General features: G+C 40.9%; 1 protein-coding gene across 6 annotated transcripts in view; it reads left to right on the plus strand.

Moving 5' to 3' along the window:
• The window catches only part of MLLT10 (MLLT10 histone lysine methyltransferase DOT1L cofactor), a 366,688-nt gene that overhangs the window by 132,456 nt on the left and 207,883 nt on the right, over nt 1-26,349 (plus strand). For 3 of the 6 annotated variants that reach the window (XM_082257831.1, XM_082257826.1, XM_082257827.1), the window contains one exon: nt 9,496-9,591. The exons of the other annotated variants lie outside the window; for them this stretch is intronic. In XM_082257831.1, the coding sequence (XP_082113957.1) occupies nt 9,496-9,591 (96 nt within the window). The remainder of the gene's footprint in view (nt 1-9,495; nt 9,592-26,349) is intronic. 6 annotated transcript variants of the gene reach the window in all.

A 26,349-nucleotide genomic window follows, 5' to 3' on the forward strand; every position in this document is an offset into this window, starting at 1 on the left:
TCAATATACAAGGCTTTTATGACTGTAAAGTTATCCTCACAAGGATGGTAAACAGTAAATACCCATATGGAATATCTAGTAATCATAGGACCATATTCGTAACTAAAGTAAATACCCATATGGAATATCTAGTAATCATAGGACCATATTCGTAACTAAAGGAAACGAGCCTGATCTGTTACATATGAAGCTATTGGCTATAAGATATGTAGAAAATATCCTAAGCCCAGTACACTGAGAGCATACGCCATTCTAAGCGAGAGGCATGGACTCGTATACCTGTAACTGGAAAAGAGAAGGTGGTATCTTCGCACCTCCACCACCTTAGTAGATCATAGAAGCTTGCTCTAGGAGGAATGAGAATAAAACTGTTGCTTTGATTAAATACTATACCTATACGCTATGCACTGTACCCTCCTATCCTGGGCGAAAAATGACCATAGTGAACAATCCTTTTTCCTGCCTAGAAGCTAGGTTGCATCATACGTTCAAACTCTTTCATGCACAGCACGCTCACCCTTGTAGCAGCAGCTGAGCTCAGTTCCCAATGTATAGTCAGTTTTAAGTTTAAGGGAAGACTGGGCTAATCACTCCCAAAGAAGGTTTTTCACCAGACTGAGGGTGCCAGGAATGTCTCACCAGTATGGCATTTAAACTAAGTTGCTTTTTTTTTTTTTTTTAACTACTTGGACCACTTCACTGCATACTGAATTATATTAAAAAAGTGAACTTTTGGCCTCCTTGGATGGATGCCATCAAGGAGGCCTAAATCCGTCCATGCACGGAATAAAATTTGATTTGTGAATGGACTAGCTTGTATACAACCAGCATGTTGCATTTTTCCCAAATGATCAGTGCTGCCAGCTAGAGCTGTCATCATTGATTATTGTATTCCAATGATGAGGAAGGCTCTCCACTGTCAGAATACAGTAATGCAGCTGGAAGGATTTCCTCATCCACCTGGAACGTGTGGATGGGGGAATCTGTTCTTCATCTTTTTTTTTTACCAGCTGGTTGAACAAAAAATTTAAATTATCAATGTTTCAGCTACTTAAGTTTGCAGAGGTCATCATTTGGAGTCCAGAAAATTCACTACCTGGAGGCTGGCCGGCAGTGCTGTTTTTTAGCATTGGCCACTATTTCCTGTATTTCTACTGTCAGCAAATATGCCAAAATACTGCATGTTGATTTATGACGAAACCACTAGACCAGGAAGGGGAAACCAGGCTGCAGTATTTTTACAGTTGGGGTGCTGTCTCAAAAGTGAGTGTTGACAGGTGGAGCATGCAGGAGAGAATGAACTGCAAGCCTTTATGCGTTCCACCCCCACCACTAGAGCACACACCTTCATCTGTTCTGTACTGAATGCCTTTCTTTATTTATATATATATATATATATATATATATATATATATATATATATATATATATATATATATATATATATATATATATATAAAGAATTGGGTTCTCTCAATTACAAACACCTTACCTTTTTTTTTTTTTTTGTGTTCTTTCAAGGTAGCATTAAAATACCTCGTGCAATACTTGTCACTAATCCACAGATCATTCTCACCAATAATGGCATAGAATATAGGAAGGCTGTCATAACTGGAAGTAGTGTGGTGTTGAATTTTAAACTCTATACATAGATAGCCAAATAGGTTTACATTTCTGTCCATCCTTGATTCTTCTTTGCTGTGGTTAGGTAAAGCTGGCTATTCCCCTGTAAATGTCTTTCATTCAGTCTGCATGCAGAACAAAAGAAGTCAAACCGATTCGTCCATGAATTATCCACCTCATCTATTGTATTCTCACAGTTGCTTCCCCCAGCTGCTAGAACACCTGAACAGTGGCTGCATCTGATTGGAAGTAGGTGCAAAAATCAAAGGATGTCAGGGAAAGTGTTCAAAATTCAATCAATCGAATAAATGTTGGCCAGTTCATTAAGAAGTAGATTAAATTTGCTTCACGCTATGAAACATTTGAATTGCACAGAAACCGCACCGCACTACATTCCTGTTCAATGCACATGTGATTCAGTGTGGTGCAGTTTGAGCCCATTCTTTTTTAATGGGCTCAAATCGCACCACTTTGCACCAAGTCGTACATGCACGGATTTTGGAACCGCACTGCAACCGGATCAAATGATCATTTTTGTATCATTCGATCCGATGCAGATGCGGGTTTCCTGCACTGCACTCAACCACCGAAAATGACCCGCCCAAAATAGGGTTATCAGAGAGAGAGATGGATGCATGCAATCTCTCTGCGGTTTGTGTTTATAAAGGTGCAGGCACCTTTTTCCTGCAGGTACAGCAGCCCATTCTAGCACAAACACGGACAGCACCTAAAGCATAGATATAAACCTGGCTTAAAGGTCTTGTCCCTCCTTTGGCCTGTGACTTGGCAGTAAATAGAAAATCTCCCTGTCACTCTATTTTCTCCTCCTATCAGCATGTTCTTGGTTCGGACAATTGATTGGTTTCTTGCACTGCTTTTACCTCTCCCATCTTGAACTCTGCTATACAGTGGGTTGCATGAGGCTCATACAAAGTCAAAGGTACTTTCACTACTTTTATTGTAAAAGAAAAAAATATAATTAACAAATACACGGCTGTACACTCAAATGAACCCTGGATATTCTACCAGTGTAAAGAATACATCAGACAGTTTGTTTAACATTATTTCATTATATTGCACGGATGTGGGATTGCAATGTTCTTATAGCCATTCTTATTCTGCAACCTACAATCCATTTATAGGGATATTATCTCGATTGTGAAACACTTCAGACAAAAGCTCCTTTGCACTCGTTTTGGAGTAAACTTGGGATAGATAAACTGCTGTGGAGCTGACCTGACAAAATTCCTACACTGCGCATAAGTAATGATAATTGAATATATTTCCCATTGTAATGGTAGCAGAAATTAAATTAGACAAATACATTTCTTTTTCTAATATAACTTTATTAGCACTAGAGAATGTGTAATGTTGTTTTCAGAATGTGTAATTGGATGGTAATTTAAAAATGGGGAAAAGTATATTCTAACATTATAAACTACATTACTTAGTAGAGTATGTACAGTAATGGAAATGTGTGGGAAATTACTTGATCTTGTTGTAAAGCTCTTAGTTCTGCCCTTTCCATAATGCTGATTCACTTTGGCATTTAGCAAATGCTGAAATGTTAAATCTGAGCTGCAGGCTAACCACTAAATATACAGATAAAATGCATATATGCAAGCTTGTTTATACCAGGTGCGGCATTGAAACGTGTGCAAAAATGTGTTTTTTTTCTGCACTGTGCAAAAACGCACTGCCTTTTTGTAGACATGCTGGCGTCATTCATTTTTAAGGCACCTGTTTGCATCTAGCAAACACATGCATGTTTGTGCCCACCAAAATGCTTGGTACCGCAGTATCATGCAGTTTGTGTGCTGAAATTTTAAATAATCATTCCAGCACCTTTTTTGCATATTCCCCGTTCAAAGCCCATTAAAATAATATAGTGCCCTAAAATGCAATATGCAAGAGTGTGCGAAACAGCGAGTGCGCTTGGATGCATCTCCTCACATGCGAAAAGGATTTCTGTATATCCAGTCCTAAAATTTACACCGATATGATGCACAGCCTGGTATGGCAGAGCAGGAGACTTGGTTTTAATTTTTCTCAGTAAGGTAACACTTACAGGTCTTGTCACTCCCCCAGCCTGTGATTGGACAATAAATGGAAAGGCCGGTGTCAGGTTTTCACAATATTTTATTGGGCACAAAGTACAAGAAAGTTTTCAACCTGCTTTCAAGATGGTGAAAAATGACAGCTGTGACATTGATGTGCAAAGACTGTAGAATGCTGCAATTTCAATTCCATGTTGCTCCGCTCCTAGGTTGGTACACCTTTGATCCTCCTCATTACATAATATTTATTAATGGAGTGACGCATTGGTTTGATATTTATTGCTTTTGATTGTATGATGTTTTATTATATATTAGAGCTGCACTTTAACATTTGTTTAAAAAAATATATGGAATCACATATTTTTGGTGCTAGCAACTTAGAGGTTAACTATACAAGGGCAGGGAGTTCTCTTTACCTTTACAGACTAAAATATAGTAATGTATATTGAAAGCATTTTTGAGCAAGCATGGACATAATCTGGCTAATGAAAAAAGCAAGAAACATGAAATCACCTGGATATGAGGAAGATTCCCAGAGTTTGTTGTAGGATTTCCTAAACTTTTGAATATTAACTTTGTCTGGATGTGGCTCATTATGGACTGTCATTATGGATAGGCTACCTGAACTTTTGTATGATCCTTGCTACCTGTCACCTCAGGTCTTCTTCATCCCCCATGCCTGATTTAATCCCTTACATCACCCATTCTACCTGCTTCTTATACTCCATACCAGTGTTTCTCAACTCCGGTCCTCAGGGCACACTAACAGGCCAGGTTTGCAAGAAAACTGAAATACATCACAGGTGATATCATTTTCTGCTCAGTGATTGCACTATTCTAGTCTGCATCTCCCCAAGGTAATACTTAAAATCTGGCCTGTTAGTGTGCCCTGAGGACCGGAGTTGAGAAACACTGCTCCATACTCTATTTTTGCTCTCCTCTTCCCTTTTCTTCATTTTCCCTGCTCTACCTACACAATATTTCCTGCAGTGAAACCTGATAAAGGACTTCCCCTGACCCCTTATTAGTACAGCATGGCGCCCCTTTTTGTCCACCCTCTTATCGTTTAGCTGTGCAAGGTTTGGGGATTGTAAATTATTGGTTTAGGTTTCTTACATAATGAGCTAGTAAACTTTGGCCAGCCGTAGATTGAGCACATTTCAACCCCTGATTGCAGCAAATATTCACTTGATTCCTCTATCAATACAGTCAATATTGATGAGGGAATCCCTCAAGTGGAGCCATTGTGTTCTCCGCCCAGAGAACACAGTGATTTTTGCCTAGGACTATAACAGCCACAAACCTTAATCGCATGTAAAATTAGACCAACTGGTTGTACCCAATCAATCCATTGATCAACTTGGGTAAATTCAGCCTCACCATACATGGTTCGAATATCTGCAGGTTCCTGCTGAACTAGCCAAGATTTGAACCGTCTATAGCCGGCTTTTACGTCCACATATTTCTTCACTTGTCAGTTCCTCTCTGGTTCAGTGAGCTTTATAAAGCAGTCCTTTTAGGCCCACATAATAGTTAAGTCCTTGTTGGTGCCTCATCAGTATAGTTTCAGTATGGTTACAGTACTTTCCTAAATTTATATTGTAAAAATATTTAATATCACATCCCATAATGCATTGGACCCTGGTAAACAATACGTATAGTAAACTTTTAATACCTTTTGCATTGAAGATGAACGGAATGGTAGCTGGAACTTTGAATTATGGGGAATGCAGCTTTTCTTTATTTTATATTATTTTTGGAAAAGCCTCCTAGATTAATGAAAAAGCTGGTAGCTTTTGAAAACTGCCACTCCATATTAACACCACAAGATGCTTATTGTTATTAATAGCCAGAAAAGCCTCTTCTGTGTCTCTCTCTGATTTCGTTTTGATTTGTCATTCTACGCTGAGGTTTCACAGGCCTTATCCATGAAATCAGATCTTACGATTAAAAAAAAGTAGATTGTGGTACAGAAAAGCTTTTTCGGACGTTGGTTTCTTTACAGGTTCACTTAGTGACTTTTTTGGTGTACAGTTTACATGGTATCATGTTGAGCTGACTTACATCTGTTAACCAGTTAGAAATGCAGAGAGAATCTGCATTGTAAGACTAAAATGTCATCAAATAGGTCCCAGGCATTAGAAGTAAAGCTTTCTTGCCCCACTCTTGCCCATAGAAAAGAGCTTGATGAACTATGAAAAATCGTTTTGCTTACATTCTCTCCCACAGTTAACTTGTCGTTTAAGAGCAGCAAGGTAGCATAGAGCCTCAACCACTAATTTTGCAGGACTAATTTATTCCTAAAAGTTAACCAGTCTCGATTGGACTAATGCAGGACTTTACATATTCATACTTCCTTTATTTCTGCGCTTGATTACTTATTAAAGATTTGATTTTTATCCATGTTTATTGTGTCTTTCTTTGTTTGAGCCGGAAACTTTAACTGTGGTAAGTGTGTGACGAGGCAAGAGATCATTTGAAGTCTGTAAGATAATGTTAACTGCCTGACCTCATACACTGAGCAGTCTGAATATGGGAGATCTTATGTGTGAGGTTGGCAGGCCAGAAAATGTCGGGCTACAGGTAAGCTTTGATTAATACCAGGGATGACGGTTCTAGAACAAAGAGCACACAATTTCCAAATCATTTTAGCAATGGTAGCAACAATATTTGTAACCCAATAGGCGCCCTTTAATGGCCAACAGGCACAGTTCCTTCAATTTCCACTTAGCAGAAACCTAGAACAGCAAGTCAGCAGTATAGGTGTCTGATCATGTAGAGGCCACCATACACGGGCAGAAAAAATCTCAACATGCAAATGTTTGGTAAATTTAGCAATATTCTCATTGTGTATGTAGCATGATCAATCACAGAAGGCATTGGCGTCAGTACAGTTGGGCCAGCTTGAATCTTTCATCCAATATTCATTATATATATGTATGGAGATTTTATACATGCACTGAAGTGCAGACGTGCTGGCCTGTTATAGATAGTTGTATCTCAGGATCTGAGTGTTTCTTTCCAACCAATTATTTCCCTGTGTATGGCCACTTTTAGATCTGTCTTTTCTTTAGAAAGCTGTAGTATTGGGTTCTGTAGAGTACTAAATTATAAAGAATGATCTGGAAATGGCAAATTGACTCCAGGATAATCCACTGCAATGTACTCCATTCAATTGTGTGCTGTAACCATTACTGTAAATGACCTTTCCCCATGCCCCCAAAATGACATTTTGACTTAGTTTTGTCTGTAAAGCCTCTCTCTGCAGAGCAGTGCTTGGCAGTCACGTTGGCAGATAATTGGCACTGTTGTCTAGTAATTGGACAGTGATTTGGAGAATGTTTTGCTCTTAGCTTGTGGCTTTCATTAGCACATTATGTTTTTATGGTTCTTCGACAGAACAGAAAATACACTCTCTGAAATAACTGGGAACTTTTTTTCTGTCAGGCCTCTTTTACACTGGTGTCCTTTTGCCACACTTTTCCAGGGTGACAAAAGCGCATTAAAGCTATTTTCCAATAAAACCTATGTAATTGTTCACACTGCAGGTGTGCTGCGCTTTGAAAAGTCCTGCATGCTGAATTCTTGGTGCAGTTTTTCACACTCGCACCAAAAAGCACCCTTCTTTTGTAATTTAAAGTGCACGCAACAAAAGTGCATCAGTGTGAAAGGGTCCTTATTGTTCAGTAAACCTATCTCATTGATAATTCTATAGCTCAGGGTCAGCAGAATATACATTCCAAACTGCCATACAGGGTGATGAAAGGTAATCAAAAGGTACTGGTATATAGCACTGTTTCCCGTTAAATTCTTCCACTGAACACCCGAGAGGTATCAAACCTAAAGCTCCATGCAAACTGGGCATAAACAAAACAACTCATAGAGCATATTTTGTACAAAGTTTAGACCAATTTAGGAGAGTTTTGCTTTTTTTTCTGGCAGTAAGCTCCAATCAAGAACGCAAACCAGAAGGTTTTTTTCTTCTGTCTCTAAACGTTGAGCAATCGTCCTAATGTGCATGGACAAATAGGATAACCTTGAGCTGCTTCTACTGGAAGAACACAAAACTCCTGTAGAAGCAGCAATTTTTAACCCAGTGTTTCAACGGAGCTTGAGACACGCACACTCTGAAGTTATGAACTTTTCCTGTCAGCATTTACCCATCCTCTCATTAGAGTTCAGAGTTGCATTAAAGGTTTAGTGTGAATGTGTCTGGGACCATGGGAAGCCAACTTGATCTTTACATACTAAGCACTCGCCAGGTGTGTGGGTTCTGGGTTAAGTCAAGAAAGTTTATACAAAACTGTAGGTGACAGTGAGTGGTATGAATTTTGCTGGGGTTGACCCATGTAGTTTAGAGATCATGGTTTCCTCTGTGGTAATGATTGTTTTCTGGTGTGTGTGACCCTTTTAAACAGTACAGAAACCAGTTTGCCCCAGTCTATTGATCATGTTCCAGCTTTGTAGAGCAAAATAGCCAGTAGTTTTTTAGACATTGGCTTCAAATTTATTTTTACACTTAAGATTTCTTTCTTTTTTTTGTCTTTTTTTTTTTTTATATATATTCATATATAAATATGCATGTATTAGAACATATTTGCATATTTGAATATGCAAATAAATGCATATTTGTATGGGCATCAACCAGGGTTAGCGTCTACGTCTTGTGTTCTTGCATGTCTAATGCAAATCTGCTAATTCCTCTCACCTTGTGACTTTCTACAAACTTACACTGTAGCGGTTTGATCACTGCGGTAGAGAAGACTGAGGAAATTATTCCTCCTGCCTGCAGCAGACTGACATCTTACTCCAGGACAGGCATGTCCAACATGTGGCCCAACACAGAATTGTGAATTTTCTTAAAAATGTTGGTTTTTTTTGGGAGGGGGGTGGGCTTTGAAATTTTTTTTCCGTCCAAAAACGTGCTTGCACTTAACAAAAGTGCGGCCGAAGAAAAATGTAACGTCCCACTCTTAACAATTGCCCTTATTCATGTCTTCAGTTTTCGGAAGCATCTCTATTTGTGAGCAACTATTTTCAAGGATGAAGTACATGAAGGGCAAAATTGGAACCAAAATATCTGATGAGCACTTTGAGAATTTATTGGGAATTGATACTACATCCATCAAACCAGATATTGATTTTAGTTTATCAAAAAGTGTCAAATATCTCGCTAGTTTTATGTTGCCCTCTTTTAATTCTATAGTACAAAAAAAAATGAACTTTTATTACTTAAATAGGTACATTATCTATATCCGTAATCATTAACAAGGGATTTGCCTGACTTTTTCTGCTTTTCAGCTATCCTTATTTTTAGTGTATTTTATGTGTGGCCCAAGACCATTTCTCTTCATCCAATGTAGCCCAGGAAGGTCAAATGGTTGGACACCCCTGGTCTAGGTAAAGTCGCATGACTTGAGCTTAGGGATGGCTTTTTAATGATAAAAGGTTTCGCTTTTGTAAATATTTTGCTGTTGCTGTATATAATGACAGATCAGCAATTTACTCCTGCAGACTTGAAAAGTTACTAAAAGGTCCACAGAGGATGAATTTATAAATCTGTTAGCGCTTGTAATAAAGCTCTCCTACGCAACATGACATTGCTTCTCTTCTATGCTGCCTCTAAGTGCACCTTACTTGCCAACTGCCCCCTTCACAGACCCACTCTAAATATAATTGCTGTGACATTTTCCTTGCACCTTGTTATACATTAAATGTTTTCAAGCCTGGGGGCCTAGGTTCAGTTTATATGAAGGTTCCAAATACTTTTCGTAGGTACTTACATCTTTTTACTCTTTACTCTGTGTTTTTATAGAGAAAAGGCAGACTGGATTTTAGTAGATCATTTGATCAAAGTTTAAGTGATTCTTCCTCTCACTCTCAGGATAAACATCATGAGAAGGAGAAAAAAGTAAGTTCATCTGCTACCTTCAGATGCATGGAACAACTGCTCCATCATAATTGTCACCACTCATTAGTACAGCTTATGCCATGCTAGTGCCTCTCTGTGCCATTTCTAGTGATGTGAGCATGACCTAGTTCCTCATTCATTCTCTGCATGTGCTTCTAGATTCACATTACCTTGTGGCTGATTGACCCAACCACTTTCTTCAGGTGATTGGATGAAAATGAACTCTGTTTCGACATTTAGAGGTAGAGATTTGAAGGTATTATATTTCTAATACATAAATACTTCAAATGTTTTCCTGTAGTAGTCTCTTAATATTTTAGTTACGCTGTTACGTCTCATTGGACATTGAGAATTAGACTGCGGAGGGAGCTGGTTGTTGGAGTGGTTGCTCATAGAAATAGGGTAATGTCTAGCCAACATTTTTCCAGAGCAGTTTAAAATATGGCATTGTAACTCTAGTTTAGATATTATTAGCCAACAGCAGTGTTTTTTTTCAGGTTTTCCAATCTACCCCATAGGTTTCCATAACTGTAGCCTACCTGCTAATTGGCTATGCATTATCTGTCCAAGCTTCCCCAAACGAATGTAATTCAAGGCATCGCATACTAGCTCATTATGAAATACTTACCTTAGAAAGAGCCCCCGCCGTGCCGTCCGCTCACCTCCTATGACGGGCGACATGTCCAGTTGCCCGTCTTCCGGGATCGCAGCATCCGGCCATCTGATTGGCCAGAGCCGTGGTGACGTCACGCACGCGCGCGGGAGCCGACAGTCACGGCACGGGTCTCTGAAGAAATGGCACCAGCGGCCGTTCCTTCAGAGCGCATGCACCAGTGACGTCACTGGCTGCATGTAAGGTAAATATCTCCTAAACGGTACATGTTTAGGAGATATTTACAGTACCTATAGGTAAGCCTTATCATAGGCTTACCTATAGGTAAAAGTGTCAGAGGAGGGTTTACTTCCTCTTTAAATAGAGGAACATTTAATAATGTTTCTGTTTTATTTTAGTGTTTCAGCAGCTGAACAATGTAGTTTGACCACTCCAATTGCCAGGCTTATTTAACACTTCAGCTGAACCCCACTGACCGCTGAATGAGTCATTGGTTGTTAAGGATGAGGCGGCCACTCTCCTTAACCAATAATTGCCGATGCTCGTGCAAATGCTTCGTACCGGCACTGATACCAATATCAGTGCAACCCTACTTGCCTGTATCGTGCATTGGTAGCCTCTTTCAATGGGGGCTCTTGAGCAGGCTTGCTCCTGAGCCATACTCCTGTAAATGGACATTCACATACAGAGCATGGCCCTGTCTCTCCTCATTGGCTCACTGCATGTGATTGCCAATGGCTCCCTGCTACTCTGTGAGCCAATGAGGAGAGCGAGACTCGGGAGAGCCGCTGCTCTAAAGCACATCGCTGAATCAAGATGCAGCTCAGGTAACTATAAGGGGGAGGGGGGGGGGGGCGCTGTAACCAGAAAGACTTTGTGCCTTTAGAACTACTTTAAATACTCTTAGTAGCAGTCACATGACAGCTATTCTATTCTAAAGCTGCTGGTCAATGGCTGTTGGAGGAGATCAGAATGACTGCTTTTGCTGATGTCATTCCTGCTCTGGGGCTTCAACTCTTAGGATCCGTTTGCTGCTCAGATGGCATGTAAAATGGGGACTTCATGTAAATCATCTGGGGGGGGAGTGGTGGAACTGGATGTGATGGAGGTATGTAGGAGTTCCTGCAGAATGACAACAATGTAACACCAGAAAAAGAGACTGTGTCATCACATAGGTGACAAAGCCTTGTGGTCTAGCAGCTCTCTGGGCTGGCAACACTGTGGCAAATTGAAAAGAAAAAAAAAAAAATCATATACCTTTCTTTACCTAAAACAGAAAGGGATTCCTGCTATAGAAGCTGTCTGGATCAACAGGTATCTTTGACATAAAAGTTAGGATAAAGTTATAAAGCAGTTTACTCTTTAAGGTGGACCTGAACTCAAAGAATGAGGTTTTGCTTTTGTTTTGCTTTTTGTCTTTTTAGGGTTTTTGTGGTATAAGCAAGGGAGCAATTTAAAGTGGTTGTTAAGCTACTTAGTGTTGGAGCTACAATCCCTCTGTTAAAATGATTTGCCCCAGTGTATGTATATTATAAAAAATCCACCGCTAAATACCTTATTTTATAGCAACGCACACGTAACCAGGCCGCCTGTCTCCTTTTTTGATCTGATGGCAAAGCAGACGGGGCCGAGAATCCCCCACTGACATCAGCTAGGAGGAAGTGAGAGGCGGCCGGGTAAGGGTATTGAACACTTTAACCTTGCTTTTGTACATATAAACTATTACAATTACAGGAATTCAGTAAAGAAAGAGGTCACAAAATATGCCTACAATGTATACGTGCACAAACTATCCTTTCTAGCAAATTAGCATGGATAATGTATGCATGAGTACATTTAGTCTTTCTTTATGATGGAATTGTATTGCAGGAGCCAGAATTCTGTATTCCAGACTGCTCCTTTTCTGAATTCCTACAGAACTTCTTTTCCTTTGTCTCTCAGAACATGGTTTGTACACACACACACACACACACACACACGCACACACACTTCCTATAGCAAAATTTCCATTCTCCAGCTTCACGAACCAGTCCAACGGGTTCATTTGCATATCAATAGGGGAATCTTTGCTTCCAAACAATATATGGTTTTAAAATCCTAGTCAATATTTATACCATAACAATCACTAAAACAGCCATAGCAACACAGTTATAGGGAATATCTAGAAAAATGTAACTTTGTCTTGAATTTCTTCTGATAAATAACAGTGCTTTTCATGGTATGTGAGGGTGTGTAGGCCTTTCTCTATGTAAACTGTAAGCCGTATATCTGCAGTGTAAGATAAAGAGCAGTGCTGCTAGTCTTGCCAAATTTAGAATGAGATTTGGTGATGTCGCAACTCTGGTGCTCACTGTTCTCCTAGCTTAGAGGCTTTATACACAAGGAAGCAAAGCCCTGCCTCTACCAAGATGGTCACCTCCACACAGAAACACTGTGCAGAACAAGGCATGGTAAGTCTGTAACTGGGAAAAGATTAGCTACAGGGTTCACACAGGCAATGTTGGTCACTAGTCCTTTGTCCTTTTTACCTGCCTTTTTTGGGCACAGCTACCAGAGTTTTTAGTTTCTCTTTAAAGGTAAAATGCTAACTACTTTACTTACTGAGTTTTTAATTTTTGATGGTACATGTACCAGCATAAGGATTTTAAAAAATATATAGCTTTCCCAAGTTTTTTCAGCCCAGGATGCTTTATTAAGGGAAAGTGTTTAAGGTACATTGGGGTTAACTAATTGTGAGTTGAGATTGTTCTCTTTTTAGTAAATTTTTGTTGTGTTCCCTTTTTTTTTTTTTTTTTTTTGCTTTTAACATTATTGGATAATTGAACAAATCTCAACATGTGAACAAATCAGCCTCAAATTTAGTAAATCCGCCTCAATGTATACCAGGAACAAATAACCGCTCTCTGGTTTTAAACCAAGAGCGTTTTCTTATAATCTGGTCAGGAACAACTGCCTTTTTTTGAGCTTTGGCATCTAAGAGTGGTAGAGAAATGTATACACTTTTGGATGGAGTGGCTAGGTAGTGCTGCTACCTAGCCACTGTTTGCGCTGTTTGAGATATTAAAACATACACACTCTCCTCCATGCTTCAGTATATGTGTAGTGCTGTATCTGTTCCACATACAGTCTAAGACCGAGAACTGAGTGAGCACATGAATTTGCTCAGTTCTTGGTCTGGTCTGAGCAGAGAGCAGTGACTGTCAGTCATTGCTTTCTGCTCTGCCCTTCCAGTACTCTGCGGGCTGGGGAGGGGGTGGGAGCGGCTGATTTTTAACTGCAATGAAAGGCAGAGGCATACCCAGCGGTCAGTTAAGCAGCGGGGAGGATCTCAACAATATTGTTGGGATGCTTCCTGAGCCTTGAGCAGCTCTGCTCTGTCAGCTGAGTGTGTAATAGCCTGCTATCAGCTGACTCTGCATCATAGGCAAAGGGAATTGTGGTCCTGTGACCCACAAAAGACATATGGCAAAAATAGCTTTTGACATATTTCTCTTTTAAAGTAAACTGGTCACATGGGCAAATCACAGGTTTACTTTAAGAGTAGAGGTGAGGTAATGGGTGTGGGATGGGTATAGATGGGTCTGTTTTACTTTCAGTATAAATAATTGAAGGACACTCAAGCAAAGCTGTTGCTAATGGATGAGAACATTTCAGCTTTTTAGAAGAATGTTTTGCTTGTTATCAGAAGATGAGACTGTTTCCCTCAATCGTGGGCTTTAATTGCTGTTTTCTATGAAAAATCTGCAGCTCCAGACAGCGTGTTTGATTATAGGGATAAAAGATTTCCTGATTATTGAAGCAGTTTTAAAAATAAATTTGTATAAATGATAATTTTATAAAATGATCACTACAACAGTTGAGATCTCAATATTTTTGTCAAGCAGGTGGGTTTTCAGGCTTTCTCCTTTGTTGAGTTGCGCTAGTCTTGGGATTGAAATAGACAGCATGGGAATTAATGACATGATGTTCGAAAATATATTCCCTGTTACTAAGTTGGTTTTGGGTTTCCTAGGCACATTTTTAACACACTGTATTGCAACCATTGGGAAACCCAACACCGCTGAATTATAAAGCACAACTCCACTTTTGTTGAGGAAAAAAACATTCCCCTTTAGGTGGTATATGTACATTGCAAGGATTTTAACACACTTTGTTGTAGATTCCTACCTTTTGTTGTACTGAAGAAATCACTGTTTGTTCCTTTGTGCCCCTGTGCTCAGTGAATCTAATGGGAGTGGTTTCATAATTATCATTCAGCTTTGACAGCTGCAGGGCACTAATGAGGAAAGCTGCTAGGCCTGCATCCCTTTAGACGTGTTCCTATTGGGAGTATCTCACCAAAAATGATATTTTTGCTCAAGAAATCTGACTTGTATCTTAGTGCAGACTTCTGGGAAAATTAGGGAGCCAATCAAAAAAGTAGGAAATTATGTTTCTAGGGGGTGGTCAGTACACATTCTTCAGGTAGCCATATTGCATTGCATTTTCAGAAAATTACAACGGCTGCAGATTGAAAAGGAAAGGTAGTATTTAATATTCAATTACAATATGATTTGTGTCACAATTGTATACGCTCTATTTTTCTTCTTTGTTTGCTATTTTTTTCTCCTCACGTAAGTGGAGTTATCCTTTAAAGCAAGCTGATGAAAACATATTGAATTCGGTGTAGATGTACTGGTCTACTTGCTCCTCAAGGAGGCCGATGGCAAGACAGATTTTGATACTTTTACTAACCGTTTGTAAATATACATTACAATAATTTTTTAGTAAACCCGATGTCCGCCGGTCACTTGCAATCCTCAGTTACAGAGGGAGAAAGGCAGGCGGCTAATGTAAACAAAGCCGCCTGTCTTTCTTCCTTGTGTAACAGCAGAGATCAAACGGTCCTGCTATGTAGGACCGTAGATCTCTGCTGTTACATGAAAAGCCACATCCCTGCACAGTTAGAAACACACCCCTAGGGACACACTTAACCCCTCCTTCTCCAATAAAGTTAACCCCTTCCCTGCCAGTGTCATTTTTACAGTAACAGTGCATATGTAGAGCACTGATTACTGTAGTAATGTCACTGGCACTCCCAAAAGTGTCAAAAATGTCAGTCAAGGGTCCGATCTGTCTGCCACAATGTCGCAGTCCCGCAAAAAAATATCGCAGATCGCCGCCATTACTCGTTAAAAAAAAAAAAACAACAAAAATGACAAGAATCTTTCCCGTAGTTAGTAAACGCAATAACTTGCACAAAGCAATCAAAATACGCTTATTGCGATTTTTTTTTTTTTTTTTTAACCAAACATATGTAGCAGAAAACAAATTGGCCAAAAATGTTAAAAAATTTAGATTTTTTACATTTTGGGGGGGGGGGGGGGGGGGTGGAAATTTCATATAAAAAAAAATGTGAAAAATATTGTTATTTTTTCAAAATGTACGCTTTTTTTTGTTTATAGCGCATGATCAAAAAATCGCACAGGTGATCAAATACCACCAAAAGAAAGCTCTGTTTGTGGGGAAAAAAAAGGACATCAAACTCGTTTATGTACAGCGTCGCACGACCGCGCAATTGTCCGTTAAAATCACACAGTGCCGAATCGCAAAATAGGCCCTGGTCAGGAAGGGGGTAAAATCTTCCGGGGCTTAAGTGGTTAAGGGCCTCGTGGGAGACGAGAGTACATTGCTTCCGCAGGCTGCTAAGGGCAAGGAACTTCCCTGTAAGCGGGGTCCCCTTCTTTTTGGCTCACAAGCGGCTCTTTTGTCTGGATGGCTCGCAGGAAAAGCCTTGAGATCCACCCGTAACTTTGCGGGAGGCTTCAAGAGACCCTGGAATGGTAAGTCCAAAGTGGGCACTTCTAGTTCCGCAGACAAGCCTTCCCCAGCCTGATGAGGTGCCCCCACCCACGTTTGGGGTGGGGGGACAGCTTTAAAACTTTCCGGAGCCGCGAACCTTGCTCATTCAGGACAAATGCGTCCACAAACTGTTTTGGTTCAGTTACAAGATCGAGTTTCGGTCCTTGCCTCCGGCAAGGTTCTTTCCTACCAACTTACGCCTGTCTCCAGATCAGCTACAGGGACTCTACGGAACAGTGCAGGACATGTTAGCACAAGGAGTTATTGTACCAGTTCCAGGTTTAGAATGTTTCCAAGATTTTTATTCAAATCTGTTTACAGTTCCATGGAAGAAAGGCAAGGTTCGTCCGATCTTGGATCTCAAGGCTGTGAAGCACTTTGTGCAGGTTCAGAAATTTCAGATGGAGTCCATCCGCACAGTAGTAGCTTCCCTTCATCAAGGAGATCTGCTGGCTTCCATCGATCTCAAGGACGCTTACCTTCGTATTCCAATAGATGTCAGGCTTCAGCATTTTCTTAGTTTTGGCGTGGGCGAAGGAGAACTTTCAAATCTTGGCGTTACGTTTGGTCTCGCCTCAGCTCCGCGAGTGTTCACAAAGGTTTTGACCCCAGTGTTTGCCTTGTTACAGCAGAGGGGGATTGCGGTACTAGGTTACCTGGACGATCTGCTTTTGCGTGCAGAGTCTTACTCGGCTCTAGAAGCCAACTTGGACGTTACGGTGCGAACACTGCAGAAGTTTGGGTGGACACTGAATTTTCAGAAATCGGCTTGGTTTCTGTCCACAAAGCTGGACTACTTGGGTCTGACGCTGGATTCAGCGTAAGCCCAGGTGTATTTTCCTCAGACAAAACTTCTGAAGCTACAGGATGCTGTTCGGCTCCTGTTGTCCAACCATCGATCGTCACTCAGGACTTGCATGCAAGTACTGGGTCCTATGGTCTCCTCCTTTGATTCCGTTTGCGCAGTTCCACACCAGACCTTTGCGAAGGGGAGATTCTGATCAAATGAAACAAGGATCACCTGTCCTTGGATAATCGGGGTTTGAGGGAGTCTCTATTGAAAGCCAGGTGCTGAAAGACAGAGGGCTGTCAGAGTCGGTGATTCCTACGCTATTGAAGGCTAGGAAAACGACTTCCAGGAAGGTTTATCATCGAGTTTGGAAGGCGTACATTACTTGGTGTGAGTCACGGGGGGGGTGGGTTTTCCCCGCTTCTCTTCTGTGTCTCGTCTGTTAGAGCTTCTACAATTGGATGTAGATCAACGTTTGCCTCTGGGCACCATCAAAGGCCAGATTTCCGCCTTGGCTATTTTTTTTTACAAAGGCCGCTATGGTTGTTTCGGGGTTTCATTTGAATGAAGACATTGTGCTACCATCCCTATGTCCTAAGCCTAGGAAATTGCCTTACATTCTTTAGATGTGGTAAGAGCGATTCGGGTTTACCTGGCAGTGACTGAACTGATTAGAAATCTGATTCTTTGTTTGTTCTTACGGATGGACCTCATAAGGGGCAGGCCACATCTGCTGTGACCATTTCAAAGTGAATCAGGCAGAGGGTGGTGCCGGCCTATTTCATTAAGGGTCGGGTTCCTCCTTTCCCTGTTAAACGCATTCTACGAGGGTGCTTAGTGCCTCCTGGGTCTTCCGTCATCAGGCGTCATTGGTTCAGCTGTGCAAGGCGGCTATGTGGTCGTCTGTACACACATTCACAAAATTTTATAAGGTAGATGCACTTGCATCTTCGGATGCGGCGTTTGGCCACAAAGTTTTGCAGGCTGTGTTTGCAGAGGCTTCCGCTTCCTGAAGGTGAACATTTTTTCCTGGTGGTGAGCTCCAGCTGTTCCTAGTTGAGCTCTTGTTGTTATCTGGTTGGCTATGTTTAGCCTTGTTGGGAATGCTTTTGCTGGAGTTTTTCCCATCCCTCCTATTGACACTGCTTGGGGACATCCCAATGGTCTGAAGACTTGAAGCTGTGTCTGTTAATGAACGAAAGAGAAAACTGGATTTTTGTCTTACCGTAAAATACTTTTTCTGAGGTTCGCTGACAGACACAGCACCCGCCCCTCTGTTGGTGTTGAGTTATTTGTTCTTCTGACATTGCTTGTTACAAACTGGAGTCCTACAGCAGGAAGTGATGGTATACCCTCTGGGACTGCCCAAGGGGCGTAACCACTCCTACTCCTCAAGAGAGAGCAGCTAAGCCCAATGGTCTGAAGACTTGAAGCTATGTTTGTCCGTGAACCTCAGAAAATAATTTTAGGGTAAGACAAAAATCCAGTTTTTTCCCCCGAATCTTTTTGGTCTCTTCATTTGCTTTGCAAAAATAAAAACTCAGTGGTGATTAAATACCACCAAAAAGTTCTATTTGTGTGAAAAAAAAAAAAAAAAAAGATAAATGCATGACCGTACAAAAATATAAAAAATAAATGCACATTTTTTCTGCAGGTAAAAAAATATGCATTTATTATTTATTTTGTTAGGGGCTTGTAAAGCATTGCATCGTGGGTATTATGCCACTGTCCTGCAGACTGTCTATCTGTCTGCCCATACCTCTGATATGGCCAGGCAGTTACATGGTGACAGGAAGCTCAATGAACTACCATGACGCTCCACAGTGCCATGGTAGTTCATTTAGAACTACAAGCCGTCAGCTGCAAAGGCTGTAGAACCTTGTAGTTTTCCCATTTACAGAACGCTGTGAATGGATGGGGATGTTCAGGAGAAATTTCTCCGCTAGCTGTCAAAACGGGGGTCAGGGGGTGAGCCGGGGCCAGTGCATATGTAACCTGGTACCAAAGGTGAACTTATACTTTTCAATAGTGCATTTTTTTTTTTATATCTTCCTGGCATAACTCTTTTATATATCTAAGCAGTAGCAAACCAACAGGGTACACTTCATTTCTATGCATTGTGTTAATTCACCATATACACGTTAGTGTGTTGTGGATCCATTCATTTTTAATGGCATCCCAGTGAGTGCAAGGCAACATACTGACGTGCATTATTTTATTTATTTTCTATTTATTCCAGGTGGTTATATAGTGCCATCAATTTACGCAACACTTTACATATATATTGGTAATTTACATTAGTCCTTGTCCTCAAGGAGCTTACAATCTAAGGTCCCTAACTCACATTCATACATACGCATACTAGGGCCAATTTAGGCAGGAGCCAGTTAACCCACTAGCATGTCTTATGGTGCACTTTTGTTACAAAAATGGCTCATTTCCATTGTGATGCATTGGAAGGCCATTCAAGTTAATGGGTTGCCTTTAAGCACCTCATGTAAAACGCATGGCAGTTCACAACAGATTGGAAAGGTGTAATTGGGTACTTGGGTCTTAAGATACAGCTGTAACCTTGATTACTCAAAACTGTCTAGCGTTGGGCTTTAACCTGAGGAAAGCACCAAGTGCAGCATCTACCTCTACTTTATTTCTCCACATCATTTGCTTGTTCCCTTAATACAAGAGCAACTGTGGAACAGTTGAAAATCACTGTGGACATGTAAGTGTTGAATCTATGAAGAATGGCAGTGGAGGGAGTTCTGGTGTTCATATATCAGAAATTGATCTTGTATCCAAGCGTGACACTTCTGGGTTTTGTTTGCAATACATTGCTACCTGCATGCTCTCATTTGGATGTTTAGTCAGGATGGTAAGGATGCTGTCTTGCGCTTATGAAATTATTGGTTTTGGTTTGTCGTATTTTCTTTCAAGGTAGGTTTTTAAAACTTATATTGATAGAATTCCATTGCTTGGCACAAGCTTAGACCTCCTGGTGCCTGAACTCTATCACTTTCACAGCCCTTGCCTATTATTTAAAGACCAACTCTAGGCAAAAACAAATGCATTGTGTAATTACCTAACACCTCGGTCTTGATACCAAACACTTTTTCTAAGCCAACCAGGGTGTAATAGATCAAAATTACAGTTACCTCTATGAGCTGAGACCTAGGGATCGTGCATTCTCTTCCCTCCCCCATATCCACTCATTATCTTGGGCACTGGTTCCCATCACCAGCCCCAGGAGTTCTCCTGCTTCTGGGTCCTTTGATAGAGACCTGGACACTGGAAGTGTTCCCCCCATAGATAGGTTATGTCCACATCAGACAGGCAGTAAAAAGAAGAACCCAGGGAAGGAAGTCAAAGGAGAGCGAATTGTCACCTTACTCCAGCTTCAGGTAAGTAAAATGGGCGTTTGAATATATATTTTTTCATACCAATGGTTAGTTAGAGGGGATGGGAGTGAAAGGTTGCTAATATCCTGGAGTTGGGCTTTAAAATGAGCAGCCCCATTTATTAGTTTGGTTTATTTTAGACCTAATCATTTTCAACTTCAATATTTGATATACAAGATGCCTCTCTCAGGAGAAAATATGTAGACACTGTAAAAAGTGTTAGTTTTTGATTTCCCGAATTACCCACCTTCTTTTCTTCACTTTGTAATTATATTCTATGTTTAATATTGTAAAACCAATTCATTCAGAACTCTTGTACCCCTGCTGTGTGAATGAAATGTAGATGTGAGTCTCTCTCTGTTCTCCATAGTGAATATTGTGGTTATACCGGGAATTGCTAACCGGATCCTCCTTACCATGTGGCAATGCTGGTCATTGACGTTAATTGCTAATAGGCAGAGGTATAGACCTGCACTGTGTGTTGGTTTTGGGGTGTCAGTAGTCATTCTGAAGAATGTGAAAGTTATGAGGTGATAGAAATGAAGTGTTAACGGTTTACAATAATAGAAGCAAGTGCTGATTAGTGTGAAAATTGACTATATGCCAGCATCACAGTGATTAAATATCGCATGGGCTGCAGCCACACAATGAGGGATCATTGGTAAGGTGAGGAAACATGTATAGTTGAATGGTAAACTCCACCTCATGCCATTCTGCATAGCTGTATATGGATGAATGTACCATTTATAAGGCGAATAATGTGTCTAGCCTCATGCCCACATATCTACGTGTACCTGACACCTTAACAAAATGAAGACCTACAACTTTCAAGCATTTTAGTAAGTTTAATCAGAAATTGCTAGTGTGCTTTAACAACCCTAAAGATAACCTTAAAGTGGTTGTAAGGCACAAGGTTTTTTATCTTCATGCATTCTATGCATGAAGGTAAAAGAACCTTCTGTGTGCAGCTGCCCCACCAATATTTACCTGAGCTCCCTCTTGATCCAGCGATGTCCACGAGAACCTTGCCCTTCTGGGGACTCTCACTCCTGATTGGCTTTTGGCAGCAGTGGGAGCCAATCACAGCAAGTGAGCCAATCAGGAGACGGAGGGGGCATCCCCACTAGGAGAAGATCGTAGTTATCATAAGCAGCTATAGTGGCCACTAGCCATATTCACAAGAGAATCTGGCAGGCTGGTTGTACCAAAGTTGATCTATCAACTTGGTACATTCAGTCTGCCTATATGGCCGGCCTAAGTCAACAGAAGCTGTTTTACCTGACAAAGGATTTGTATTTTGGTCTATCCAGTCCACAGCTGTGCAACACAGTACAACCCTGTTAGGGCAGAAGACCTGATTTTTCTCTTGTGAAGTTCAGTAACGCTTACAGGACTGTGCCCGGAGAGTAAAGGGAGAAGCCGCATACTGTTGAGCTCCTCTCTCTGTCACTTTATCCTCCTATCAGTTATTTTCTTGTTGGCACATACTGCAGAACAAGGATGCCTGAGGCTGATACAGGGACAAATTCATGCACTATGTTTTGCTGAAAACACAACTGCATTCATTTTATATCTTCTTAGAGCTCAGATTTAAAGCGGTTCTAAGATTTTATTTTATTTTTTTAAAGGTTAAAAACCTTCAGTGTGCAGCTCCCTTCTCAGCCCCCCTAATATTGACCTGATCCTGATCCAGCGATGTGCACAAGAGCAGAATCTCTCTTGGTTCTCTCTCTTCTCATTTTCTGAGTCACCAGCGGGAGCCATAGGCTTCCAGTGCTGTCAATCACAGCCAGTCAGCAGGGGTGAGCCCGAGCCACGCTCTGTGTGTCTTAAAGAAATACAGAGGCTGCCCAGGAACAAGCAGGCACAAGTGCCCCCAGAGCATGCGACCTGAAAAAGGGAGGATCGGGGCTGCTCTGTGCAAAACCATTGCGCAGAGAATGTAAGCATGACATGTTTGTTTTATATATATAAAAAAAAAATCTGAACCATTACAAAGGCTTTATTGTATATTTCAGGGATTGGTAAATTCAGTCTAGAAGCAAAAAAAAAAAAATCTGGGAAAAGTGTGTGTTTCTTGGTAATCTCACAGGATAGCCACTTGAGAGGATAAGTAAAAAGCCAAAGGGCTTGAGGGACAGTTGCTTGCAGGACTTTGTGACCTAATGCTATGTCCTTATTGAAAAGGAGGTCCACTTTAGCTTTCTGGCAGTTGGGATTTGGCCAGCCATGTAGAAGGTACTTGCACGTTAAGGCTTTTTACTGGAGAGATGCAAGTACTTCTGAAGGTAAAGGTCCCAGCCATGGTGTCTTCTGGAAAAAACCTAGTTTCAGATGTGTACAGTTTAATAAACAAGCAGTTTTATAGACCTTTCCTCAGAAGTAGACTCCTCGATGTTGCTGTATGTTTGGTGGGTTTTTTTTAATACCCCCTACTTGGTCAGCATTTGAATTTTCCTGTGTTAACCATACATCTTTTGAAATCTAGTTTTCATTAGTCTTTTTCCTCAGAGGAGATTGTTTTGTGAGATTATAGTTGCACAATTCAGGATTATAAACCACTGAGTAGTAGATGGACAAATGCAGAGAATCCAGGAACTAATCAACCCAGTCCAGTAACCAAACCATTTTAGGAGTCAGGAGCATTCACTTACTTTAACAGTTCTGGAAAAATAAAAAAATAGAAAAATGTTGGTGGCAGATATAACTTTTTCAGGGGGACTACCTGGATTTCGCTATTTTCCAGCTCTGCAATAAAGGTTTATTTTCTGCTTTTAACAGGAGCACATTCCCTTATCTACCTCCCCCTCCCCCCCTCCTTTCTCTTACAGAACTGGGAACATTTTTTAATTTTTTTTTTAAACCGTAAATACATTTTAAGAGTCCCACTTCTCAAATCCTCACCTAGGCAAGGGTGACATATGTCTAGCCACCTGCTGCCTCCTAGGATGTCTACAACACATCCCATGAGGCAGTGATTAGCGCACATGCGCGAGATTACATTTCAAGTTGGCAGCATGAGAGAAGAGCAGCGAAGGAGAACTTTAACTGCAATGAAGACAATCCTGGACTCCATGACTAGTTGTTTTTTTTTTTTTTTTTCATACAGGGACAGCTACTAATGATTTCAAATATATTGTTAGCAAGGTAGGCTGATGTTCCTCTTTAAATCTAAAATAAAAAATAAAAAACCTGTAATGTACCAGAATCCTATTGTTTGTTGGTAGGCAAGTATTGATCAGCAACCAAGATTCATTTTTTCCTAGTAATACAGAGTCTTTGAGAATTTTATAGAATCTTCCAGTAGAACTGTTCTCCGTATGGTCAACGTCAGATCAATACTGAAAACTTTTCTCATATTTTATTAATCTTGTTAACGTAATCCATGGCATTATTAATTGAGAACCCATAGTGTGTATGTGAGCCGCTCAGGCTGCAAGGAAGTGTAGTCCTGTGCCTGCTGGCCGGGAAGGAGCCCATGCTCCAGACCATGATGGATAAGCACTGAAGGTCCCAAAGGCCACACATCAGAACAAGACTCATTGTGTATGAACAAGTGGCAGTCTCAGCCTGGACTCGCGCCCCCAATGCTTTTCACTCCGCCCACTGGAGCTTCCTCATGGGGATGGACATGAATATCCCCATGAGTAAGCTCCAGTGGGTGGAGTGAAACATGTTGGGGGGCGTGACCTAGCCGGGGTCCAGGCTGAGACTGCCACTTGGTCATACACAGCGGGTCTTGTTCTGAAGCTTCCTGAAGATCTGCGCATGCGTGAAATGCTTTAAGGCTGAGAGGTCGACGTCCCTTCTGGTTTACCTATCCAGGTCGTTTTCTGGGGCTGTGGAATGCACGCCGGCTCTGGCTGGGTTACTTTCACTGGGAAAACTATTTATACTGGCGATTTTTACTACTTTCATAGTGTGAATGTAAAAGCATATGGTTTTATCAGTTTTTATGGTTGTTTAATAAACGGTATTACACTATATGCCCCCTTCTTTTTGGGATTTTATATTTTATTACCTGAGATACATCTGGACCCACCAGGAATGGAGTGGAGGGGATGATTACCTTTTGAGGCTAACACTGCTTATTGATTTGTTCAAACTGGTGAGTGCAATACCCTACTAGCGCGAGGTGGAGCATGTTTAGTGGTTTGGAGGAAGTCCTTTCCAGCATAGTTTACACAGGATCCTTTTTGGTGAATGCATTCACACTAAATGGACTATTAATATGAATGCACTGTCATTTCAGTGATTAGGATTGTACGGTGTCTTTTTCACCACAGCAGGTTTATTGATATACACTTTGAGCTAGCGCCTTTTTCTATTTATTCTTTTTGTTTTGAGCCATTGGGCATTTTAAAGGGGCAGCTGCTCATATTAATATATTCTCTACTGTTATGGTGAAGTGTGTGTGTGTGTGTATATATATATATATATATATATATATATATATATATATATATATATGTGTGTGTGTATATATTTATTTTTATTCATAGGTGAGATAATTTTTAGGATTTATATTAAATTTGATTTTTTTTTTTTTTTTTTTTACTTTAGGTTGGTATTACACCGAACGCTCACTTTCTAAAAGTTTATTAATAAAAACATGACGGAGCTTCTAACTCTTGCTTACTCTAGCAAAAACTGGCAAAATGGCTTTAGATACACTTTTATTAATTTGAGTGATCTTTTTCATATGATTTAAAGAAGAACTCCATCTTTCCACACACTTTACATAGTTTACCTAAGCCCCTCACTAACCTGTGAGGCTGCTGGATGTGCGGTATAAATTGGATGTAACTGGCTACATACAGCATATTGCACATATTGTGTTCTGGGTGCGAGCCTAGACTTCTTGTCTCAAATCCGCAACACAGAAAAGTCTACCATAGCGGCGCTCAGCCGCTCAGAGCAAGCAATATATTCTATCAATGGAAAGATGGAGCTCTTCGTTAAGGTGACCACATATTTGTTTATTTCAGGTACTTATATTGCGCTGTCAATTTATGCAGTGCTTTACATATGCATTGTACATTCACATCAATCCCTACCCTCAAGGAGCTTACAATCTAAGGTCCCTAACTCACATTCCTTCATATAGTATCTCACAAAAGTGAGTACACCCCTCACATATTTGTAAATATTTTATTATATCTTTTCATGTGACAACACTGAAGAAATGACACTTCAATGTAAAGTAGTGAGTTTACAGCTTGTATAACAGTCTAAATTTGCTGTCCCCTCAAAATAACTCAACACAAAGCCATTAATGTCTAAACCTCTTGCAACAAAAGTGAGTACACTCCTAAGTGGAAATGTCCAAATTGGGCCCAAAGTGTCAAATGTTTTGTGTGGCCACCATTATTTCCCAGCACTGCCTTAACCCTCTTGGACATAGAGTTCACCAGAGCTTCACAGGTTGCCACTGGAGCCCTCTTCCACTCCTCCATGAGGACATTACGGAGCCAGTGGATGTTAGAGACCTTGCGCTCCTCCACCTTCCATTTGAGGATGCCCCACAGATGCTCAATAGGGTTTAGATCTAGAGACATGCTTGGCCAGTCCATCGCTCTTACCCTCAGCTTCTTTAGCAAGGCAGTGGTCGTCTTGGAGGTGTGTTTGGGGTCATTATCATGTTGGAATACTGCCCTGTGGCCCAGTCTCAGAAGGGGGGGGGGGATCATGCTCTACTTCAGTATGTCACCGTACATGTTGGCATTCATGGTCCCCTCAATGCTCAATGAACTGTAGCTCCCCAGTGCCGGCAGCACTCATGCAGACCATGACCATCCCACCACCATGCTGGACTGTAGGCAAGACACACTTGTCTTTGTACTCCTCACCTGGTTGCTGCCACACACGCTTGACACCATCTGAACCAAATACGTTTATCTTGATCACATCAGACCGCAGGACATGATTTGAGTAATCCACGTCCTTAGTCTGCTTATCTTCAGCAAACTGTGGGCTTTCTTGTGCATCATCTGTAGAAGAGGATTCCTTCTGGGACGACAGCCATGCAGACCAATTTGATGCAGTGTGCGGCATATGGTTTGAGCATTGACAGGCTGAACCCCCACCCCTTCAACCTCTGCAGCAATGCTGGCAGCACTCAT

This window comes from Pelophylax lessonae, assembly GCF_965119305.1.
Source record: "Pelophylax lessonae genome assembly, chromosome: 5".
NCBI lineage: Eukaryota > Metazoa > Chordata > Amphibia > Anura > Ranidae > Pelophylax > Pelophylax lessonae.